A 19,943-nucleotide genomic window follows, 5' to 3' on the forward strand; every position below is an offset into this window, starting at 1 on the left:
AGGTTCAAACTGGAACACTTTAATTATATTCACTGCACATATTTAACACCAGTAAAGCTCTGTAAGATGTACAGGGAAGGGACCACAATTGTTTTGCACATGGCCTGGCATTGCCCCATGATGCATGCCTTCTGGTCAGCAGTGGCGACACCAATGTGCACAGTGACAGGAATAGAACTCATGTTAGCACCGCAGACCTGCCTGCGAAGATTTGTAGACAGCCAAGAGGGGGAAACTGACCTGCAAGTTCCTTCAGCTAGCATTGGTCCTAGCTAAAAGCTGGGTGGCAGTAGGCTGGCTGAGCACGAGAGGCCCTTCGGTTGCATTGTGGCATTAGAATGTAGCAGAGTGGGTACTTGCAGAGAAAGCACGCATGAAAAATAAAAGGCGAGATGATAAATTACAGGATCACCTTGAGGCCTGTGCTACGAGGTAAGACTACAGAGGGGAACTCACAGAATACACAAATAACTGGGCACGCAGAGGTCACACATGGGGGGAGTGTTGGGGGTTGGTAGGGAAGAAGTTCCACAAACCTGTCTGACTCGAAGTGGTTGCGGTGCGAATGAGGGGTTCAGGGGAGAGGTAGCCTGCCTTGGAAGGAGCACCTGATGTATGCACGATAATGGAACAATGGTGTAAAATTTGATGCACAGGTCCAGGGGTTAGGAGGCCCAACCAATCACTGCTGATTGGTCTGACCATTAAGTGAACACTGAGCTTTTATCGTTTTGATGTTGTTCTGTGTTATATTAATGCACCGTTGAATGTAACTATGCAACTGAGATTGCGAGGGAAAATGATAAAAAATATACACACAAAATATATTAGAGAAATAATATTATTAGAGAAATGGATTTGATATGTACAAGATTTTAAAATGTGCAACATGTTTCTTGACTGAGCCTACCTTATATCATTTGGTCATAGGTGAATTGGCCCGTCAGCTGGAAGAAAGAGAAAGTGTAGTGTCCCAGCTCTCCAGGACCAAGCAAGCATTTACCCAGCAAATTGAAGAATTGAAGAGGCAACTGGAAGAAGAAATCAAGGTATGAAGTAGACACAAAATGACTCTTTTGGTACAAATAAAGGTTAATCATCCTAAACTCCATTTCATGCAACTCCATGAAATAAAAATTTAATGATATGCATTTTTTAAAAATTTTATTATCGTTAAACTTTACGGTATGATTACTAATGTTTCCAAAACATCAGGTTCACTTTTCAAGCATTGCAGTGACAGAAATGCAGAACATTTGACGAAAGAGGCCCTCCAGTGTGTAAAAATCAAGTACATTTTAATGAACCGGAAGTTCACATATTGACCCGGAAGGAAATAACGTTTTTTATTATTATTATTTTAAATGTATTTAAACATTGGAAACAGTAAATAAAATAATGAAAAACAGATAATGGTACTTTAACTGTGTTCATGCTTCTGCAGAGTCAATACCCTACGAACACGTCAATCACCCCTCCCTACAGGCCCAAATCCCTTTTCAGCTAGTCCTATCCTTTTCTCCTTTTCTGGAACCATTCGTCACATGGCATAAAGAGCAGTCATACTTTGCGGCATTCAGCACCCATGTGGTCCCATCATCCCCCCTCCCCTGACCGTCCAGCAGCCATCAAGGGCTCAGGGCAGTCACGGTCGACCCCCCAACCTGCGGAGTGTGTTCCTGCGAGCCGGAAGGAGTTATGCCCTAAGACTACACACCCCACCCACCCTCTACCTTTTGTTCCACGTGCATAGTTTCTAGTAGTGCAGCCCACGTTTCCAAATCCTCCTGCAGCCGGTCGACCCTGCTACTAAGATTCATATGTATTTCCCCAGCGATTGCCCACTCGTCTATGTCCCCACACCGTAGTGTTATGAAAGGGGCCCTGACACCTAGCCATCCCCTAGGGATTCTTCTCTTAGCTAGTACTAATGCCAACTGTGTAAACTTCCAGTGTAGTTTACCTCCTCTAGGATTCTTAATGATGCCAAGTAGGCACTCTCCAGGCAGTCCCTCCATTGTCAACGCAGTCACTGCACTCATCCACGCAATCACCGTGAGCCAATAGTCCTGCACCTTTGGGCACCCCTATGCCATATGTAGGATGGAGGCTCCCTCCCTTCTACATTTGGGACAATCTGCCCCTCTGCCCGCATACATCCTGCTGAGCTTAACTGGTGTCAGGCAGGTGCGATATACAAAATTAGTTTGTCAATTTAAATCTAACGTTGCATGAGACTGCCTTTACCAGTGTGCAGGTCGCATTCCATGCATTCCATTCTGAGTCTGTTAGGGGTGTCTCAAGATCCACCCCATACCTTCTGCACTACTGGGTCTCCCTAGGCCCTCTCCTTCTTGAGGGTCTTATAAATTTGCATAACGATGTGTGTTGCTGAGCCTCTGTCAATAACAAATGTAAGGTTTCTCTCTGCTAGAGCACTCTCGGGAAGTCAGTCCAAATTTCCCTTGCTACACCTGCCAATTTGGCATATTGCAGATATTGGCCTCACTCAAGCGCAATAGCCTCCTGTGCTTTTGCAACGGTGAGAAATGTCTCCCCCGGATATGTCCCCCAATGTTTTGCATCCTGCTTCCCTCCATTTTGTTAAAGACATTTCTTCCTCAATACGACTAAATGGGAGTAGCATTCATATCACTAGGTTCCTAGCAAAGGGAGTTCATTTAAATACCCTAGTGACCACTAGTTCACACACCTCTGCCACCAGATGAATCAGGTAAGGGGCGTTGGGTGGTACACGCTTGCCACGCATCAATATAGTATGGCAAAGTAGGGGCATATATATTCAAAATAGTAAGGTCCACACCACCCAGTGCTCCCTGTACCAGGACATATCGACCCTGGGTGTCTGGCTCGGTATCAGTCACATAGAAGGGGACCACAAGTGTCATCCAGACTGCCACTCCCATATGTAAGAGGAGAAAGTGGACGTGTTCATCTGTCCCTTCCATCTTTTCGTCAGTCTCTCTGCTTCGCTGTATGTGAGGTGCGTTTCTTGCAGGCACGTTATGCTCACTCCAATGTGCTTTAAATATGAGTGCACCCGGTATCTCTTCACATAACTGCTCAAGCCCCTGATGTTCCATGTGACAATTTAATGTAATTGTGTCATAGTGTTAGGTGAGATCTACTACTCACTAGCCTTTTATCCATGTGCATCGCCTTGGAGTGAAGATCGTTCTTTGTCTGTTTTACCCCTTGTACATATGACTAAGACTATTTATATCATGATCAGTACCATACCATAAACAAGAACATACCTCTCCCCAACCCTTCCCACCCCAGACAATCTTTCAACAACAACATACAAACAAGTCATGATTGCTCACCATCCTGTGCTATACTAGCACAGGTACCCCCTAAACCAACCCCTCTATGATTAAACTGGCTGGTACACTATTTCCACTCTTAGTCCCCAAACGTGCACTGTGTGCTACTCTAATCTATACCCCTCTCAGAGCAGGAGCGAGTTTAGCTAGTGTTTTCTCCACCCCTATTGGGGTAGAGTTCCATACCAGGTCTCACTCTTGCTGCTCTAACAATACCTTAAATGTGTCCCCCCTTAAGAGCCAATCTATATGTACAGCCTTGTTCACAGTTCCATTCATATATATATATAAGTTGGACACCACCTTGTCAGCTGTTCCTGGTCAATCCTTGATGTCCCATTTCCTCATGCCACCCTTCGCACAGCATACTTACAGATCATCACCATGGTCACACCTTCACCGCAGTGATCAGCCCACCAGATAATTTAGGTTGAAGTTCAGCAGTTCCTGTGAGGGTTGGATTCAGGACCTCCTCCCCACTGCTTTGGGAGTCGATCTCACCGACCCTTTCCATCCGTACTTCTGCAAGCGTACCGTCCTCCTGCCTCTTCATATGGGATTTTGTATCCCCTCCAAATGACTATTGTCCCTGGGAGATGTTGTAGCTTGTACCTAGTTGTCTCCTCACTTGTCTGCCCCTGCCAGATCGCAGGGTGCCCTGTTTCCCATGTGGCACTTTGTCCCATTGTTTCAACCAGGCCCAATTATTCTCAGGACAGTCAAATAAGTTGGTTTTGCCCTGTGCGACCACACAGAGCCACAAATTATTTTCTCTGGGCCTGTACTTTCCGAGTGTAGTCTAAAAATATGTGTATGGCTGGTTTTCATATTTCAGACTTCCAGCTTCACAAGCTGCTTTGAGGATACAGTCTCTGTCACTGTAGTTGAAAATCCATGCAATGAGGGCTCTCAGGGGGCCTCTGGCTGAGGACATCTAACCAACGATCTTCATGCCCTTTCCACCGTAAACATAGGAACAGGCCCTTCAGTTTGAGTGTTGTGAGGAGCCATGTCTCCGGGAAGGATTCAGCAAAGCTACCCTCTGCTCATTCAGGAAATCCCACCGACCGCAGGTTGTTACAGCGGCATCACCCTCGGCGACATCCACTTTATTCTCTAGCATTTTGACTGTAGCTGTCAGGCTGCTCACTTGTTCCTTGAAAGTGACCACATCCTGCCCAAGAATGTTGATTGGTTGCTCAGTGGCCATCACCCTTTCCAAGACATTCTGAAGATCTACATGTAGGTACCCCACCTGACATGCTACCATGTCTATTTTGCCTTCCAGTACGTTATGGGAGCCCTGAATTGCCTCCATCAGCGCCACCCAAGATTGTTCCTCCAGTGGCTCTGGCATCTGTGCACCTGTCTTGCATGTGGTGAGCTGCTGCAGTCCCTGTGGCAGTGCATCTTGAGTAATTGTGTTGTTCTGCTGTCCTTTTGCCACCTTATCTTTCACCATCGTCAGCTCAAATGTTCACAAATCATCACTACATGTACAACTGATCAATCACACTATTTTGTGATCTCTCAGGGGCACTGACCTCTCACCTCACTACATGTCATCCACTACATCAGATACTGCTACCCAAGAATGCCCCAGTCCGACACTTTTCCATTCAACTTGATGCGTCTGTCCTGTGCTTTCTGGCACAGGCAAGGTCCCACAAGCACCAACAATCAGCGCAGGCCAACCACTCGCATCCCAAGGGAAGGTCTGATCCCACTGTCCATCAGGGTTGCATCACTACCGAAGACCACCAGGCTCAGAGGTCGACTCCCCAGCTAAATGCACTGATGCTCACCTGCGTCTTTACCCCCTGGGGGAGTGTCGCTGAGCTACTGAACATTGCCTTGCGGCTCTGTATCTTTGCAGCTGTTAATCGAGTATAGGGCCAGTTCCTAACACACAGTGGGCCCCCACAGCCTTCAGCTCCCTACCTCAGCTGTTGTGTCAAATGTGGAGGCTCCAGGCAGTGGGGAAGGCATATAGGACCTCCGCAAGTGGGTGTCAGTAATCTGTGCTGGCAAGCATGCCCCCTTTGTGCCTCTTCACTAATATTGTAGTGTGTGACTTTATGCCTGCCCTAGTGTCCTGCCTGTGTGCTCCTAGTAGTGGCCCCAAAGTGCTCCCAGTGTCCCATCAGCCGCTTGACGCAGCACGACCGATATCAGTACTTCTTGCAGGCACCCACAATCCACCCTTCAAATGGGGTGTTGAGAGCTGGTACAGCTCCCAGCAGCTCCCTCAGTAACCATCGCACCGGAGGAATTCTCCACTTGTATGCGGCCGAACCCCATTTCAGTTGTAGCACTCAGAATGGCCTGGTCCTGCACTTAGTGTAGGCCTCAGCTTCAGCCTTGCTCACCCTCATGATGCATTTCACCGCAGGTCAGTCCAGCCTCCCAGGGGTTCTGGGTGTTTCGCTACAAGTCCAGGGTGGGCAGGGAGCAAAGCCTACCGCTTTTTGGTGTTTTTCAGGGCTCAGCCAGCTGGATGCAGGTGCGCCGTCGTCCTCCTGCAACGCCCTCCACACCACGATCCAGCCCTCAGCTCCCGGCCCAGGCACCCACATCTGATGCCTTCTGCCTGAGTGCTGCGGCAGTTCTTTTAGCTGCCTTGGCGGGTTGGTGTCCAGGGCGGCACCAATCACGGCTATCACAGGTGCGGCGTCTCTCATCACCACGCGGCATCTTCAAGCACACCTAAATGGCAGTCTCTGTGTTGTCAAACTTGTGGAACCCCTAACAGGGGGACAGCAGGATATTCAGGTGTCCTAGTACTAATCCCTAGAGCCCGTAAGGGATGCATAACGAGGCTCTTAATGGGAGGATGGTGAAGGATTTTGTATTGGGCCTACGGAGCTCAGACATCTTGTGAGGCCACGCCGCCCCCCCCCCAAGAAGGAAATATTGGCCAAATTGACATACTGCTGAAACTGTACCAGTTGTCACCAGAACGGGTTTACTCATTAGATTAAGTTTATGCTAGATCTCGTTGTTACTGGCTGTGCACTACCAAAGCTATTTCAGGTTTCCTCTATCGTCAAATTCGTCTTTAAGTAACTTGAAAATTGGGCCCATCTTTAGTAACATATTTTTACATTGATTCCTTTCTGTATTAGGCTAAGAGTTCTATTGCACATGGCCTGCAATCATCTCGCCATGACTGTGACTTACTGCGTGAACAATATGAAGAGGAGCAGGAGGCCAAGTCTGAGCTGCAACGAGCATTGTCCAAGGCCAACAGTGAGGTTGCTCAGTGGAGAACTAAGTACGAGACAGATGCCATCCAGCGCACCGAGGAGCTGGAAGAAGCTAAGTACGGATTGTATCAAATACTCTTTTCATTCAAAAGAATTAACTGTATATTAACGTTGTTTGGTAAAAATAAGTACACCACAGTTAATACTATTATATGTCCCTCATAAATACTGATCTTTAAAAACTTGATACAATTACATAAATTATCGTCTTACATTGAATTGCAAATCATTTATACTTCCCATAAAGCCATGTCCCAGGGGACTAATCCCAAGTCTTAAGATGCTTTGAATTGTTATATAGCAGAAGCCTTATGTTGTTTAGGTCTTGTCATAGATTGTCAGAGTTTACTTTAACTTTCAGTTAACTCAATAAGAATGTATTTCTTAATACACGTGTGAATTAATGTTTACAGGTAGTCTATTGACAACAGTGTTTGAAACACACTTTTGCTTCCTGGTATCAAACCTCATTAAATGGAAATATTGCCGTATTTTCATGATGAGTCAAAACCTAGATTCATCTTTGTGTGATGTTTGCTTATATTCCAGGAAGAAACTTGCTCAGCGACTTCAGGAGGCTGAAGAACAAATTGAAGCTGTGAATTCTAAATGCTCCTCACTGGAGAAGACAAAGCAGAGATTGCAAGGAGAGGTGGAAGATTTGATGATTGATGTTGAGAGATCAAATGCCTTTGCAGCAGCTCTTGACAAAAAGCAGAGAAACTTTGACAAGGTACACATTTAAATCAATGGATGATTTGGGATAGTCTAGATCCATCTGGGAAACTCTGGCATTTGACTCCCGACTATGGGAAAGATGGAAATATTTGCATTACTGATTAATACCGCCGAGAGCGCAATCACGACCAGGGTACTGGTGGGTTGCATACTCCGTATTCATATTTACAGATACCATGTGTTAACACCCAACCAGTACATGCAGTCATGATTTAGCCCACTTGGGATGCAGGACCACTGGGTGAACAATGAGTTCACTCTGCAGAATTCTGCATGTTAATCTCTGTATTGAAGATTTGAATAATTCCATTAATAAATTGCTCTAAGGAGGTGCTATTCTGAGTGGCTGAGTGGAGGGAGGGAGGTTAGAAGGGTGGGAGAGGGAAAGGGTAAAGTGCCCTGATGGGAAGAGCATGTAGAGAGATGGCCGGCTGGGGGTACAGACAGAGTCCTGATTTGTGGGTGCAAGAATACCAGGCCATTCGTGATTGGGTTGAGCGCAATTCTGCATAGGAATTCTGCTTGGCCCTTCTTGTAATATGGATTTAACAGTGTTACTAAATGGTCTTTAAGTTGGAATAACATGAGCAGAAGTTGTTTAAATTGTGAAATCGGATGAACTCTCAGAGCTTACATGTACCTTTAAGTATGTTAAAAACGCCCTGCTGTGATTGTAATAGGAGAAGCAAGGAGATACAAAATGGACATCTGCAAGGGTTGTGGAACACGAGTAATGTTGCCAGATGTTCAGATGCAGCTGATGGTTGCTCTCTTAGCTTCTTTCAGGACTTCAATGGCACATCTATGAACGACAGGCATTGCCCGTCACTGTCTATTTCTGGTTTCATAGCTCCTTTCAAGACGAGCTTTTTGGCTTTGGCCATAATGGTGATTGTGCCAGTAAATGAAGTAGAAATGCTGTTTGTTAATCAGACTAAAACCATTTTCCGCCACTGTGGAAACCTCTGGTACTACTGAACAGTGCAGTAGAAATGCTAAGAGCATTCTGCAATGCAACACATCTGGTTAACCCATGGATGATCTCTGTGGTGTAGGACAGCCTTACTGCAACAGGGCGTGAGATGGGGAAGGGGAGGCAGGCAATGCTGCTTCCCACAGCCTTGCCTTACGGTGTCCCCGGGCCCAGATTATTGGGTCTGGAGTTTTCAGACCCAGGCACACTTGTAATTGGGACTTGGGATGCTTCACCTGGAGCTAATGCTCCGAACTCATTAGGGCCTAGATTGAGCTATTAGTACCTGCTCTACGCTGATTGTAGCGCACAGATTGGGTATGAGCAAATCGGAGAAAAACGCATGATTATCAAAATTAATTATCTTGTTTAAATTCAGTATAAATTTAGATACAGATCTGCCAACACTGGTTCTTTATTCCCGCAAAGGTTCTGGCGGAATGGAAGCAAAAGTACGAAGAAACCCAGTCGGAACTTGAGGCCTCAGTGAAGGAGTCCCGATCCCTAAGCACAGAGCTTTTCAAAATGAAAAATGCCTACGAGGAATCACTGGACCACCTGGAGACGATGAAGCGGGAAAACAAAAACCTGCAAAGTAAGATTGTTTGCTAGAGAAACTCCGCAACATTGGGTTATTCAAATCCCTCGTTGTTATTTTGGAAGCCTATGTGTATACACAGGAAGGGATGTGCTGTGGTCGATGGAAGAGTTGACGGCAAGAGAAAGATTCTTCATCCTCAAAGAAATTCACGACCACAGAGTGCATTACAAGGCCACCGTTTCAGAGAAAGAATACAAAAATACAATTTTAGTTTTATAGGTGGGAAAAGTGGGGCCCAAGTGAATCAGAGCACTTGTCAAAATTCCCTCCTTAACAAAGATGGGAAAGTGACTTTGGGGCATGTTAGAGTACGCTTAGTTATGTGAAAATAATTTATCGAAATATCTTTTGGAATAAAAATGTACTGGTGTGCGGTCTATAAACGGTATATCAAGTCCTTTGATTTGTAGATTTAGCACTTTAAAATGAAAGTAATTCTGATCTACTTGTTTCGACAGACATAATTTTCCTGTAAAGCTATTATTAATCCAATTTACACTGGTCTATTTTATGAGCAGGGCACAACTGTGCAGTTTTTGGTCCTCCCCATATCTAGAAGAAATACCAGTCATAAGGAAGTTTTGACAAGCAGAATGAAATTTAAAAAAAAGCACCTTCCTCGCTGAGATGGAGACCTGTCTCTCCTAAAACGGGGCAAGATTAGGTGTGCTTTTGAAATTAATAAGGACATCGAAGAAGGCATAACGTGCCAAGAATGATCTTATATTGTTTCTCAAATTGTGATATTTTAAAATCCAGCACTACATCTAATCCGAAGCGAATTACTGATGAATTTTAAAGCCCAACAATCATGTAATAGGGTCCTGGCATTTTATCATAAACACTGGAATGCTCAAGAGTTCAATCGTGCGATAATGCAGTCGGACACCCCCTCCCCACCCTTGTCCCCACAGGGTCTTGTAGGAGCAATCTACAGAAGTACTTTGACCCCTCCGTCTACTTTGTGCGGGAAGCTGTTTGCTTATTAAAAGCAATGACATCGACATTATGTATATTTCTCGACTACTGATTCATCATATCTTCTTTTGGGCTCGGTGTCTCCCTATTGATAAAAACACCCAAAATAGTTGTTCCCTCTTTATCCCTTGTCCCATTCACTAAACCTGCGTGCTTGCCATTTTCAATCCTCCATCAAACTCAAACTCATATCATTTGCCTTGAGAAAATTCCTCACTCCCCTTTACCTGAAAACCTGTAAAACCTCTTCTAAAGCAAGACCCTGTCAATCTCCAACAACAACAGTGTGGCCACGGTCACCCTAGATTTTTAGCTTGTTCCTCCCTTTCCATGTCCGTTCCTCACAACTTCATTTTGTTATAAACTATTCACCCTCCTGGTACTGCTAGACCTACAGCTCTTCTCATTGACTTCAGAGCTAACACCTTTCTGACTACCTTCATACCACAAAAATCTTCTTCTAGCTTGATGACTCCTTAACGACCACTCCGTCAACTCCATCTACTTACCTCAATGCAAGTCTACATTGGGCTTTCTCTCCCGGTCACCCACCACTTCAGACAGGCAGGCTACTCTTTAACCGGAATATAATACTGTCCCACTGGATCTGGATATTGTTGAGTATTTTCTCTTGTACTATTACTTTATTAACCCACCCAGCACCTCATTTGAGTTCTGCAAACAATGTGTCACCGATGTGCTACGTAATTCTCTATTGCTAATCTTGACCAATATTTCTTGCAGGCATGCCCATAAAGTGTAAAAAATATATATGTAAAACAAAGACTGACTAATGGTGGGAATTAATTCAGGGGATACAAGTCATATATATATTTAAAAAAAAACTGCATTCATTTTGTCAGAGTCAAGGTCAGACTAATTTGCTTTTGCTTCTAAACCTCTTTCCTGGTTCCGCTGTTTGTGATTTGGGAAAACATTCAGCCTTCTCTTGTCTTTATGACCTCTACCTTTCTAAAGTATGATTAAACATAGCTTTTACTTGGGCTAATGCGACCCCTGCAGGCACCCGTTACATCCCAGAAAAATGCACCTACAATAGCCTAATTTCCTTAATAACTCAAGGTTGGAATCTCCCAAGAGATATTGACAAAAGGCAAACTTTTCTTTTGTTTCCCTTGCAGGTCATTCAAAGACCTTTTCCGGCACATTCTGTTGTGAGCACAGTATTGCTTTGCCTGTTGTTTCCTTGGCCTTCTACACATTTCCCACCTAGCTCTAAAAATCCTACTTCTGCACCTTATTTGTAAACTACACAAAATATTATGGGCCTGATTATGAAAAGCTAGTGCTGCCTTTGCATAATTTTTTGACGCAAAATCGGAGCAAACTTGCATCATATAATTATATTTTGTAAGTTTGCACTTCTTTTGCGTAAAAAATGACGCAAAGGCTGCTCTAATTTTTCATAAATCAGGCCCTCTGTGTCTTTGCTGCCTACATATGGAATCCTTCTCTCTGTTGGTGACATTGTGTCATGGCATCCTTAACTACGTAATTCAGTCTTCTAAATCTGACTGTATATCTATATCACATTATAATTTCACGTTCAGTTAAATTTCTGACCCTTAGGTTTCTCTGTCTTATAATATCTTCCATTGACCTGCTGATTGCAGATACACATGGTACTCCTTATTTTTATCCTTAACTACCCCACACAATTAAAATGCTTCCCTTTTAGTTGTGCAGCTTTGAGGGAAAAACTGTCTGTGCATTGTGCAATCAGCTAAAGTTTAAGGGGTTTCCTTTACTATGCACAGTCTTACAGTCCGCCCACTTAGACCCAAGGGCTAAAAGAAGTGCAATAACAATCAGGCCCAGCTTTAAGAAGCACTAGCGCCACATCAGCGTCATTTTATTTACACTAATGTGGCGTTAGGCTTTAAGAATCCCTACGCCATATTAACAAAGTGGCACAATGCAAGCATTGCGCCACTTTGTAACCCTTTGTGCCACATTATGCATGTGCCATGCATAATGTATGCAAAGGGAGCATTCCCCTGTTAGGAGGACTGCAAAAATGGCGCAGTGGAATCTAGAAGATTCCATTGCGTCATTTTTTGCAGCTACTTTTAACACCGGCTCAGAGCGGGCATTAAAAGGGGGCACACCATTGGTTATAATGGGTCCCCTATGTACTGTTCCGGATTAGCGCCAAACTTTTGGCACTAACCCTGAACAGTACATCAATAGCGTCAAAAATGTTGACGCTATTGCCCCCTACCTTGCGCCATGGTGCGCCATATTTTAAATACAGAGCACACATGGTGGCGGTAGGGAGGCTCTAAAGGCAGCAGGAAATCTGCCCCTTAGTGCTTAAAAACACAAATAAACCCCTTATATCGGAGGTTTGTTCCCAGTTTGTACCTCATCGATAAATAATGAATAATGTGAAAAATACGTTTTTACACCCGCTTGCCCATGTAATTACCTCTTACACACCACTTTCCACAAGAATCAGCAGCGAGAAGCTGGCGGTAATAACGTGCAAAAAACAGAGCAAATGCAATTTCGCTCAGTTCGTAATTGAACAAATCCTAAAACGGCCACATATGGTCCAAATGACCTTGAGTTTGTGAACCATGTTATACAGTTGTCACAAGACCTCAGGAAGGCCCCTGCCACCATGTCTGCATCATTCACACTATTGTAATATGAGGCTGTATTTTCAGAACGGTATAACGGGTTTGTCGGTTTTATTTAGAGGTGGCAGATCTTACTGTAATTAACAGCTGTTTTTATTACATGGGTTTTGGTACATTTTTTCAAATAGGTGCATAAGATCTCGGAATATCTTGCATTGTTTGGCGAATACAATTTCTAACTTTCTACTACGGACTGTGGCTGGTGCAATCAATCACTCAAACAACGTGTCTTGCATTTTAACAGGTGAAATAGCAGATTTAACAGAACAAATTGTGGAAAGTACCAAAACCATTCATGAGCTGGAGAAATCCAAAAAGCAGGTGGAGCAAGAGAAGATCGAGATGCAAAGTGCTCTGGAAGAAGCCGAGGTAAGGTTGTTATCTGCTGTGATTCCGCCCATTGCCGCCAGCCCAGATTCACCCAGTGGAAACTGACTGTCATGGACAGGTTGCACTTTGCGATTCCACTCTCTTCCGGTTGTCAGTATTATTCAGTCAATGGTTTGCAACCTTACTTTCCATGGAAATCCATCGACACATCGCATTTCCATTGGTAAAAGAGAGAGCGCCCTTTCCACACCTCCCTCCCCATCTGAATTGCAATGAGTCACAAAAGTAGCATTGTGAATTGGAAAAAGATTCCTCATTCCCAGTGTGCCTTTGACACTGTGCGACTTGTGGTTTTGCAGCAGGTGCAGTGCCTATTTTGAGAATTCCAGGACTTGTGACCACAGAAAGCATTTTATCAATCAGGCCCTTTGTTGTTTCATCTAGTGATTAGTTACAGAAGTCAGTGTTCTTAGTGGTTTATTGGAATAAGATCCTGGAATGAGGAACATCGTTATTCTTTTATATCGCTTTAAGATAATATCCATTATATATTAAGCTCTTTTGTACTAGCTGGATAGGTGATTGGGATGCCCTGTCACCTATGGGCCAGTTTACACAGGTGAGCCTAAAACACGCCTGTGCAATGAACATTTGCACTTAGGCCTGTGTTTGCTCTTGAACCCAAACAACACTTATTAGTTAAAGGCAAACAACAAATGCAAATATGGTTGGATCAATTTTGGATTCATAACAGCTACTTGCAAACAGATTTGCAATGACAGCTCAAGAGGAATGAAAATTGTCCTTGACTGCTAACTTAAGTTGGTATTTAAACCTTCCAAATGAAATTCCCACCATTTTTATGATAACTTATCAACCTAAATGAGCCAGTTTAGTGTTACCAATCTAGCATGTACATGTTATATTACCTCGCATCATACCTCCTCTTCAGCAAGGGTTTTAGAGGATATTTCTTAGTCATGTGTCTGAAAGTCCTAGTAATGTTTAAGTACCTGGAAATTATTAAGAATTTGGATCCTAGCATCTTACTAATCAGTGAGATCTAAGCAGTTCATTGTTTCCTTGCGTCAAATTACTAATTTATTCAGTGTTTGTAGAATAAAATGGCATTTTAAGGCTTCTGTTTAGATAATTTGCTACAGGATGAACTGGTATTACTTTTCTTGCTTGGTTATCTTGATACATCTAAAAAGAATACATGTTTCATTAATACTTTATGCCTCCATCTGTTTATCTTAATGACAGGCAGCCCTAGAGCATGAAGAGGCCAAAATCCTCCGTGTTCAACTAGAATTGACTCAACTGAGAGCAGACATTGACAGGAAAATTGCTGAGAAAGATGAGGAAATTGATCAGCTGAAGAGAAACCATCAGAGAGTGATGGAGACAATGCAGACAGCTCTAGAATCTGAGATCCGCAGTAGGAATGAAGCTGTAAGACTCAAAAAGAAGATGGAGGGTGACCTGAATGAAATGGAGATCCAGTTAAGTCATGCCAACCGGCAGGCTGCTGAAGCTCAGAAACACCTGAGGATCGTTCAAGGGCAACTTAAGGTCTTCTAGATTTCCTATAAGTACTTTTGATTGATGACACATTAAATCGTCGCAGTATCTAATACGTATTCTTTATTTTTGTATGAAGGATGCACAGCTGCATTTGGATGATGCTCTCCGAGGCCAGGAAGATTTGAAAGAGCAGCTGGCGATGGTTGAACGTCGAAACAGCTTGCTTCTGGCAGAAATTGAGGAGCTTAGGGCTTCCCTGGAGCAAACAGAAAGGGCTCGGAAAGTTGCTGAGCAAGAACTTATGGATGTCACCGAACGTGTACAGCTACTCCACACTCAGGTAAGTTGAAAAATGGTGGATGGGACTGCTTGGGTACTCTTAGCAAAGAGAAGGGATGTGTAAAAAACATAATCAAATACCTTTTCGCTGCAGAACACCAGCCTTATAAACATAAAGAAGAAGCTTGAAACAGATATTTCACAACTGCAAGGAGAGGTTGAGGACTCCACGCGGGAAGCAAGAAATGCAGAAGAGAAAGCGAAGAAGGCGATAACAGATGTAAGAGTTTACATTGCATTACTGCTATTACAAAATAACTTATATTCATGGCATTGGAGTCATGATTGAAATATTATAGGCCAAAACCAAAGAACATGGCTGATCAATGCTGTTATTACACATTCAGAATTATCCATTGTCATTTTACAAGCACTTTGGGGCTTATTTACAACCCCTTCGTGCTGCTGGTGCATCGCTTTTCATATGGGAAAAAGTGACGCACCGGCGGTGCCAGGATCTTGTAAATAAGCCCCTCTGTGTTTAAATTGAAACTGTTGTAGTCAGTCTTTCCAAGTAATTACACAGGAAACGTAAATAACTTGACGTTTCCTTGAAAGTGCCACAACTCTCGACGTGGTCGGGAACAACTGCTGATCTGTGGAATCATCAACAGCATCCCCAAACATTGTACATTCCAATTAGAATGATGTGTCATAATATGACATATTATGAAGTTACCACACCCGCATACACTTTGACATCACAAAGAAACATTTCAGGATTTAAGACTTCTGCTTCAGTGTAATATTTGGTTGATTGGATGCCCATTACCTTCGGCACTATTGCATTGTATGTGATGGCACTACATTCAGGATTACAACTCACAAAAGCAAACACTGTACAGTTCTAGCATTAAGCCCTGACATAATGTACCTGTGAAAGTCCTTGCATGGGGAGGGCTGTAACATGCTGGCCACAGAGTGCAACCAAAGTCATTAAAACAGCCACTTCTTTGTTGGATGAAGGTAGACTTCTGTTAACCACTTGTACACTTTGGAGGTTGCATCTAAAGCAAGGTGCTATTCCATGTTAGTTTATCACTGTAGTAATTCATACATGCCATCAGTAGTTAAAAGACCACAAACAATGCTGGAGGAGTTAGTCGTGTCATATGTGAACATTCTAACCCATTTCATCTAAAAGACTGGAATCTATTTTTATGAATCACAAAACTATTTTTAAGTGTGGTAAATGGTAGTTCGAAGTTTATGATGGACCTACTGTTTAATATTTTTTTCATTTCATCAGATCTTTTCTCTTAATGTACGACGTCAAATATTTCTTCGATTAGTTTACAATTAATGTTTCTTTTTCAACCAGGCGGCCATGATGGCTGAAGAGCTGAAGAAGGAACAAGATACCAGCGCTCACTTAGAAAGGATGAAAAAGAATCTGGATCAGACTGTGAAGGACCTGCAGCTTCGGCTGGATGAGGCCGAGCAACTGGCCCTGAAAGGAGGAAAGAAGCAGATCCAGAAGATGGAGGCTAGGGTGAGGGCCTGGACCAGCTGAGTGCCGACTAACTAATGTAGCCAACCTTCTTGCTTTTGTGAAACAGCAAAATGATTCTCCTGTTCTCTTCACAGATTCGTGAACTAGAGGGTGAATTTGACGCAGAGCAGAAACGAAGTGCAGAAGCCATAAAGGGTGTGCGCAAATATGAAAGACGTGTCAAGGAGCTGTCCTTCCAGGTAGGTATAGAGGGATATAATGTCGTACAGGGATTGTTTTCAAGCTCCTCAACAGTCTGTAACACTCCTGCATTTTATTTTATAGGCTGAGGAAGACAGAAAGAATATTCTAAGGCTGACTGACCTGGTTGACAAACTTCAGCTCAAAGTCAAATCTTACAAGAGGCAGGCTGAAGAGGCGGTAAGTGCAGTACAGCCAATAAACCTAAGTAAAATAAAAAAAAATGTTTTCAGAGATGGGTGGTCTTGGCTTGAGATTGGATACCAAGACTGGTATTTGCAGCTGAGGACCAGATTTCACAACGTAGTTGTTTTTAATTGAACACCTATGGACACACTACACTGCAACAACTCTGGACACCATCTTCAAACACCTAGGCCCATGCATTTGTCGCACAGGTTGCTGACCCATATCTACAAGGCCATGCAAAGCCACTTTGAGTGGCTTTACATGGCCTTGTAGATATGGAGTAAGACAATGCAGCGCAAGTCGCTGCGTTGCCTTACTTTGTGTCAGGGAGGCGTTTCTATGGGTGTTGCGTGAGTGTTCCCATGCAGCACCCATGGATTTTGATGCATTCCCAGGTTTACAAGGCTTTGTAAACGTGGGAATGCATCAAAACCCTACGCCACCCGAGGGGTGGTGTTGAAGTGATGCAACAGGGAGGAATATCTTTATTTCTCCCAGTTGTTCCCTTTTTCTATGTATGCTGCATTTTGCAGCACACATAGAAAGAGGAAAACTCCTCTTGGAATTCTTTTTGTGCAGGAAGGTGCCCATTCCTGCACAAAAACAATCATCCCCGCAGCGCAGGCACACTTGCACCAAGAAGGCTTGCGGCGCTGCTCTGCGCCAAAAGATTGTAAATCTGGCTCTGCACCATCAAATATAGAAAAGATGTGAAAATGCCATTTTCAAATGTTATTTCTCATTTAAAGCTATAAACGCAACAACATCATAATTACCGATCATGATAATCAAACCATGTCATTTTCTTTAAGTGATTCCCTTAGTGTCTTATTTTATCACACCACACTCTAGTTTCCCAAATCTTGTTTTTTTTGGTTCGAACGAGTACTGAAGTTCGGTACTTATTAGAGTGCTGATCGCTCTGTGAGATGCACAAGACCTAATATCTTGTTTTATTGTATGATAAAATGTGAACTTTCATATAGGGCAGTTATTGCATGGTATCAAACGTATGTTTCTTTTAATAGGAGGAACATTCAAATACTCACCTGTCCAAGTGCAGGAAATACCAACATGAGCTGGAAGAGGCAGAGGAGCGTGCGGATATTGCAGAGTCACAGGTCAATAAGTTGAGAGTCAAGACACGTGAAGTGACTACCTCAAAGGTAAGCAAACATTCTTGACCAAGAGAGATAACCATGTATATCGAAATTATATCTCAGCCTTATCCTTTATATCAGAATAAGCAAATTGACCCACAATGTAACAATTACAAACATATCTATCTATCTATCTATCTATCTATCTATCTATCTATCTATCTATCTATCTATCTATCTATCTATCTATCTATCTATCTATCTAACTGACTGTCTGTCTACCGAAATCTGGTGGTGAGTGTAAGTAGGTGTATGTTATACAGCCTGAAACGCAATGTAAACATTTAAACTATTACCACAACCTGGGTTATTATGAGGCCCGGGTGAAATTTCATTTTTGCCTGCTTAATCTTGCGTAATTTTCAAATTTTTGCATTTCGAATGTTACACGAAATGACTGAGATTATGTGTGGATTTGGTTTTAGCACAAATTGTCTCTTTGCACCAAAAACGGACACGAGGATGTGTTGTAGCCAAAAAATAGTGAAAATTTCCGTACCCGGCATTTTGTATAATTATGCACAATTTCTTTGCAGAATTTCACCCAGCCATAGCCATTATGCAATCAGGCTACAAAAAAGGTCTTCCTACCAAAGGTGTTGCTACATAGATGATTTGCTTGCTCAAGAGCTTATATTAACTGGTGGATTTTCCACGTATACAACAGTACAATAATCCTGGTAGTCCTACATATGCCTTTCTCGGCTCCAGGAGAGTCCGCATTTATCTCGTCTTCCATAAAATGCCATTTGGAACCCACCTCTGCCTTTGAACACAGCATATTTGAGCCTAGTGCTGATTTGTTGCACAATTTACAAGCATACATAACAACACAACAGAAAGCAACGCAACATAACCTCACATAGCATTGCTGAGTAAAACATTTTTACAGCTTACACCTAGCTTTTGAAATGATAAAAATGAATACGATTAATAAGATTTTCCTGTAACATTATGCAAACAAGGTAACTGTAAAGGAAGATAAACATTGTTTTATGTATTTCAATTGTGGACTGTCACATATTACAAAACCTTTGAACTCTATCTATTTTTTTGCCCAGGTGGTCATAACAAGTGAAGAATAAGTTCGTGTCTGAGAAGTCGTGGGAAATTGCACAAAATGTGAAGGTTCCCTATGATCTGTCATAGTAGATGCCCTTTCAGTCAACTGTAATTAGAAAATAAACGTTCTATGGATTCAAGAATTGTGTAATTGTTTCATGATACTGTGCAAAGAGCATTATTTTCTTTGAGTTCAACTTTTCTTTGGAATTTATACATTTGGATTGTGATTTGGATGGGATGAAATATATATATGTATGTATGTCATATTTGTATGTCGCAAACCTAACTGAAAGGCAGCAGAGTGCAGTACAGGGTCAATGGCAAATATATCACCAACAAGTGATTTGAGAGGTAGCTGGGTTCTGGAAGTGGGCTGTTGGTGCATTGTGATGTCCTGTTCCTCAAAGATGTTTGTCTTCTGCTCTTCCCTAAACTGGAGCATGGTTGAGGTGGTTCTGATGGATACTGTGATTACATTCCACATCCTGGGTGCAGAGAAGTCATTTTTTTTCTTCTTTTTGCTGTTTGTCATCATTCCGATGCTGTTCTATCTGCAGGTGGGCAAAGAGCCCCTTGAAATCTTAAGCATCAAAGTTGAGGAAATGGGGGGATAGGCATGAATGTTGCTTTTCAATATACTTTAATGTCTGTGTTGTTGCGATTGGACCCTGAAGATCTGATTTCTAAATCTGCCTTCATCATGTGGCACAAAGCTTCATGGGTTCTCAGCAAATTCTTAGGGCCTCATTGAGAGGTGGGGAGTACCAGGACATTCACCTAAATGATAGATTTACTGGCCTCTCCATTCCCTCATTTCATTTAGAGTTAGGGAACTCTTTCGTTTTCAGTGATGGGCTAGCTGCCACAGAACTGCCATTTCCATAGTGCTGGAAAACCTGTCCTTTTTAGGGTGGGTTCTTCAATATTTTTTCCATCCGACCATTATACAAATCCAGTACACACTGCGAGGATGAAACAAATGCTGCGTTGATTTGGGAGGTGCTGCAGCAATTTTTTAGCCGCGAGACAGGCCCTGTGTTGTTTCTGCAGGCAATGCAGCGATTTTTGCAGGCA

At 43.0% G+C, this 19,943-nt stretch overlaps 1 protein-coding gene across 1 annotated transcript in view; it reads left to right on the forward strand.

The window, feature by feature from the left end:
• Positions 1-19,009, forward strand: part of LOC138246132 (myosin-3) — an 83,362-nt gene extending 64,353 nt beyond the window's left edge. The window contains exons 28-40 of the mRNA XM_069200404.1: positions 931-1,049; positions 6,473-6,669; positions 7,163-7,346; positions 8,754-8,919; positions 12,811-12,935; positions 14,163-14,471; positions 14,560-14,763; positions 14,857-14,982; positions 16,084-16,254; positions 16,350-16,454; positions 16,540-16,635; positions 17,673-17,810; positions 18,866-19,009. Coding sequence (XP_069056505.1) covers positions 931-1,049; positions 6,473-6,669; positions 7,163-7,346; positions 8,754-8,919; positions 12,811-12,935; positions 14,163-14,471; positions 14,560-14,763; positions 14,857-14,982; positions 16,084-16,254; positions 16,350-16,454; positions 16,540-16,635; positions 17,673-17,810; positions 18,866-18,889 — 1,964 coding nt within the window. The 3' untranslated portion in view covers positions 18,890-19,009. The remainder of the gene's footprint in view (positions 1-930; positions 1,050-6,472; positions 6,670-7,162; positions 7,347-8,753; positions 8,920-12,810; positions 12,936-14,162; positions 14,472-14,559; positions 14,764-14,856; positions 14,983-16,083; positions 16,255-16,349; positions 16,455-16,539; positions 16,636-17,672; positions 17,811-18,865) is intronic.
• The last annotated feature ends 934 nt before the right edge of the window (positions 19,010-19,943 follow it).

Source organism: Pleurodeles waltl, chromosome 7 (assembly GCF_031143425.1).
Source record: "Pleurodeles waltl isolate 20211129_DDA chromosome 7, aPleWal1.hap1.20221129, whole genome shotgun sequence".
Lineage (NCBI taxonomy): Eukaryota > Metazoa > Chordata > Amphibia > Caudata > Salamandridae > Pleurodeles > Pleurodeles waltl.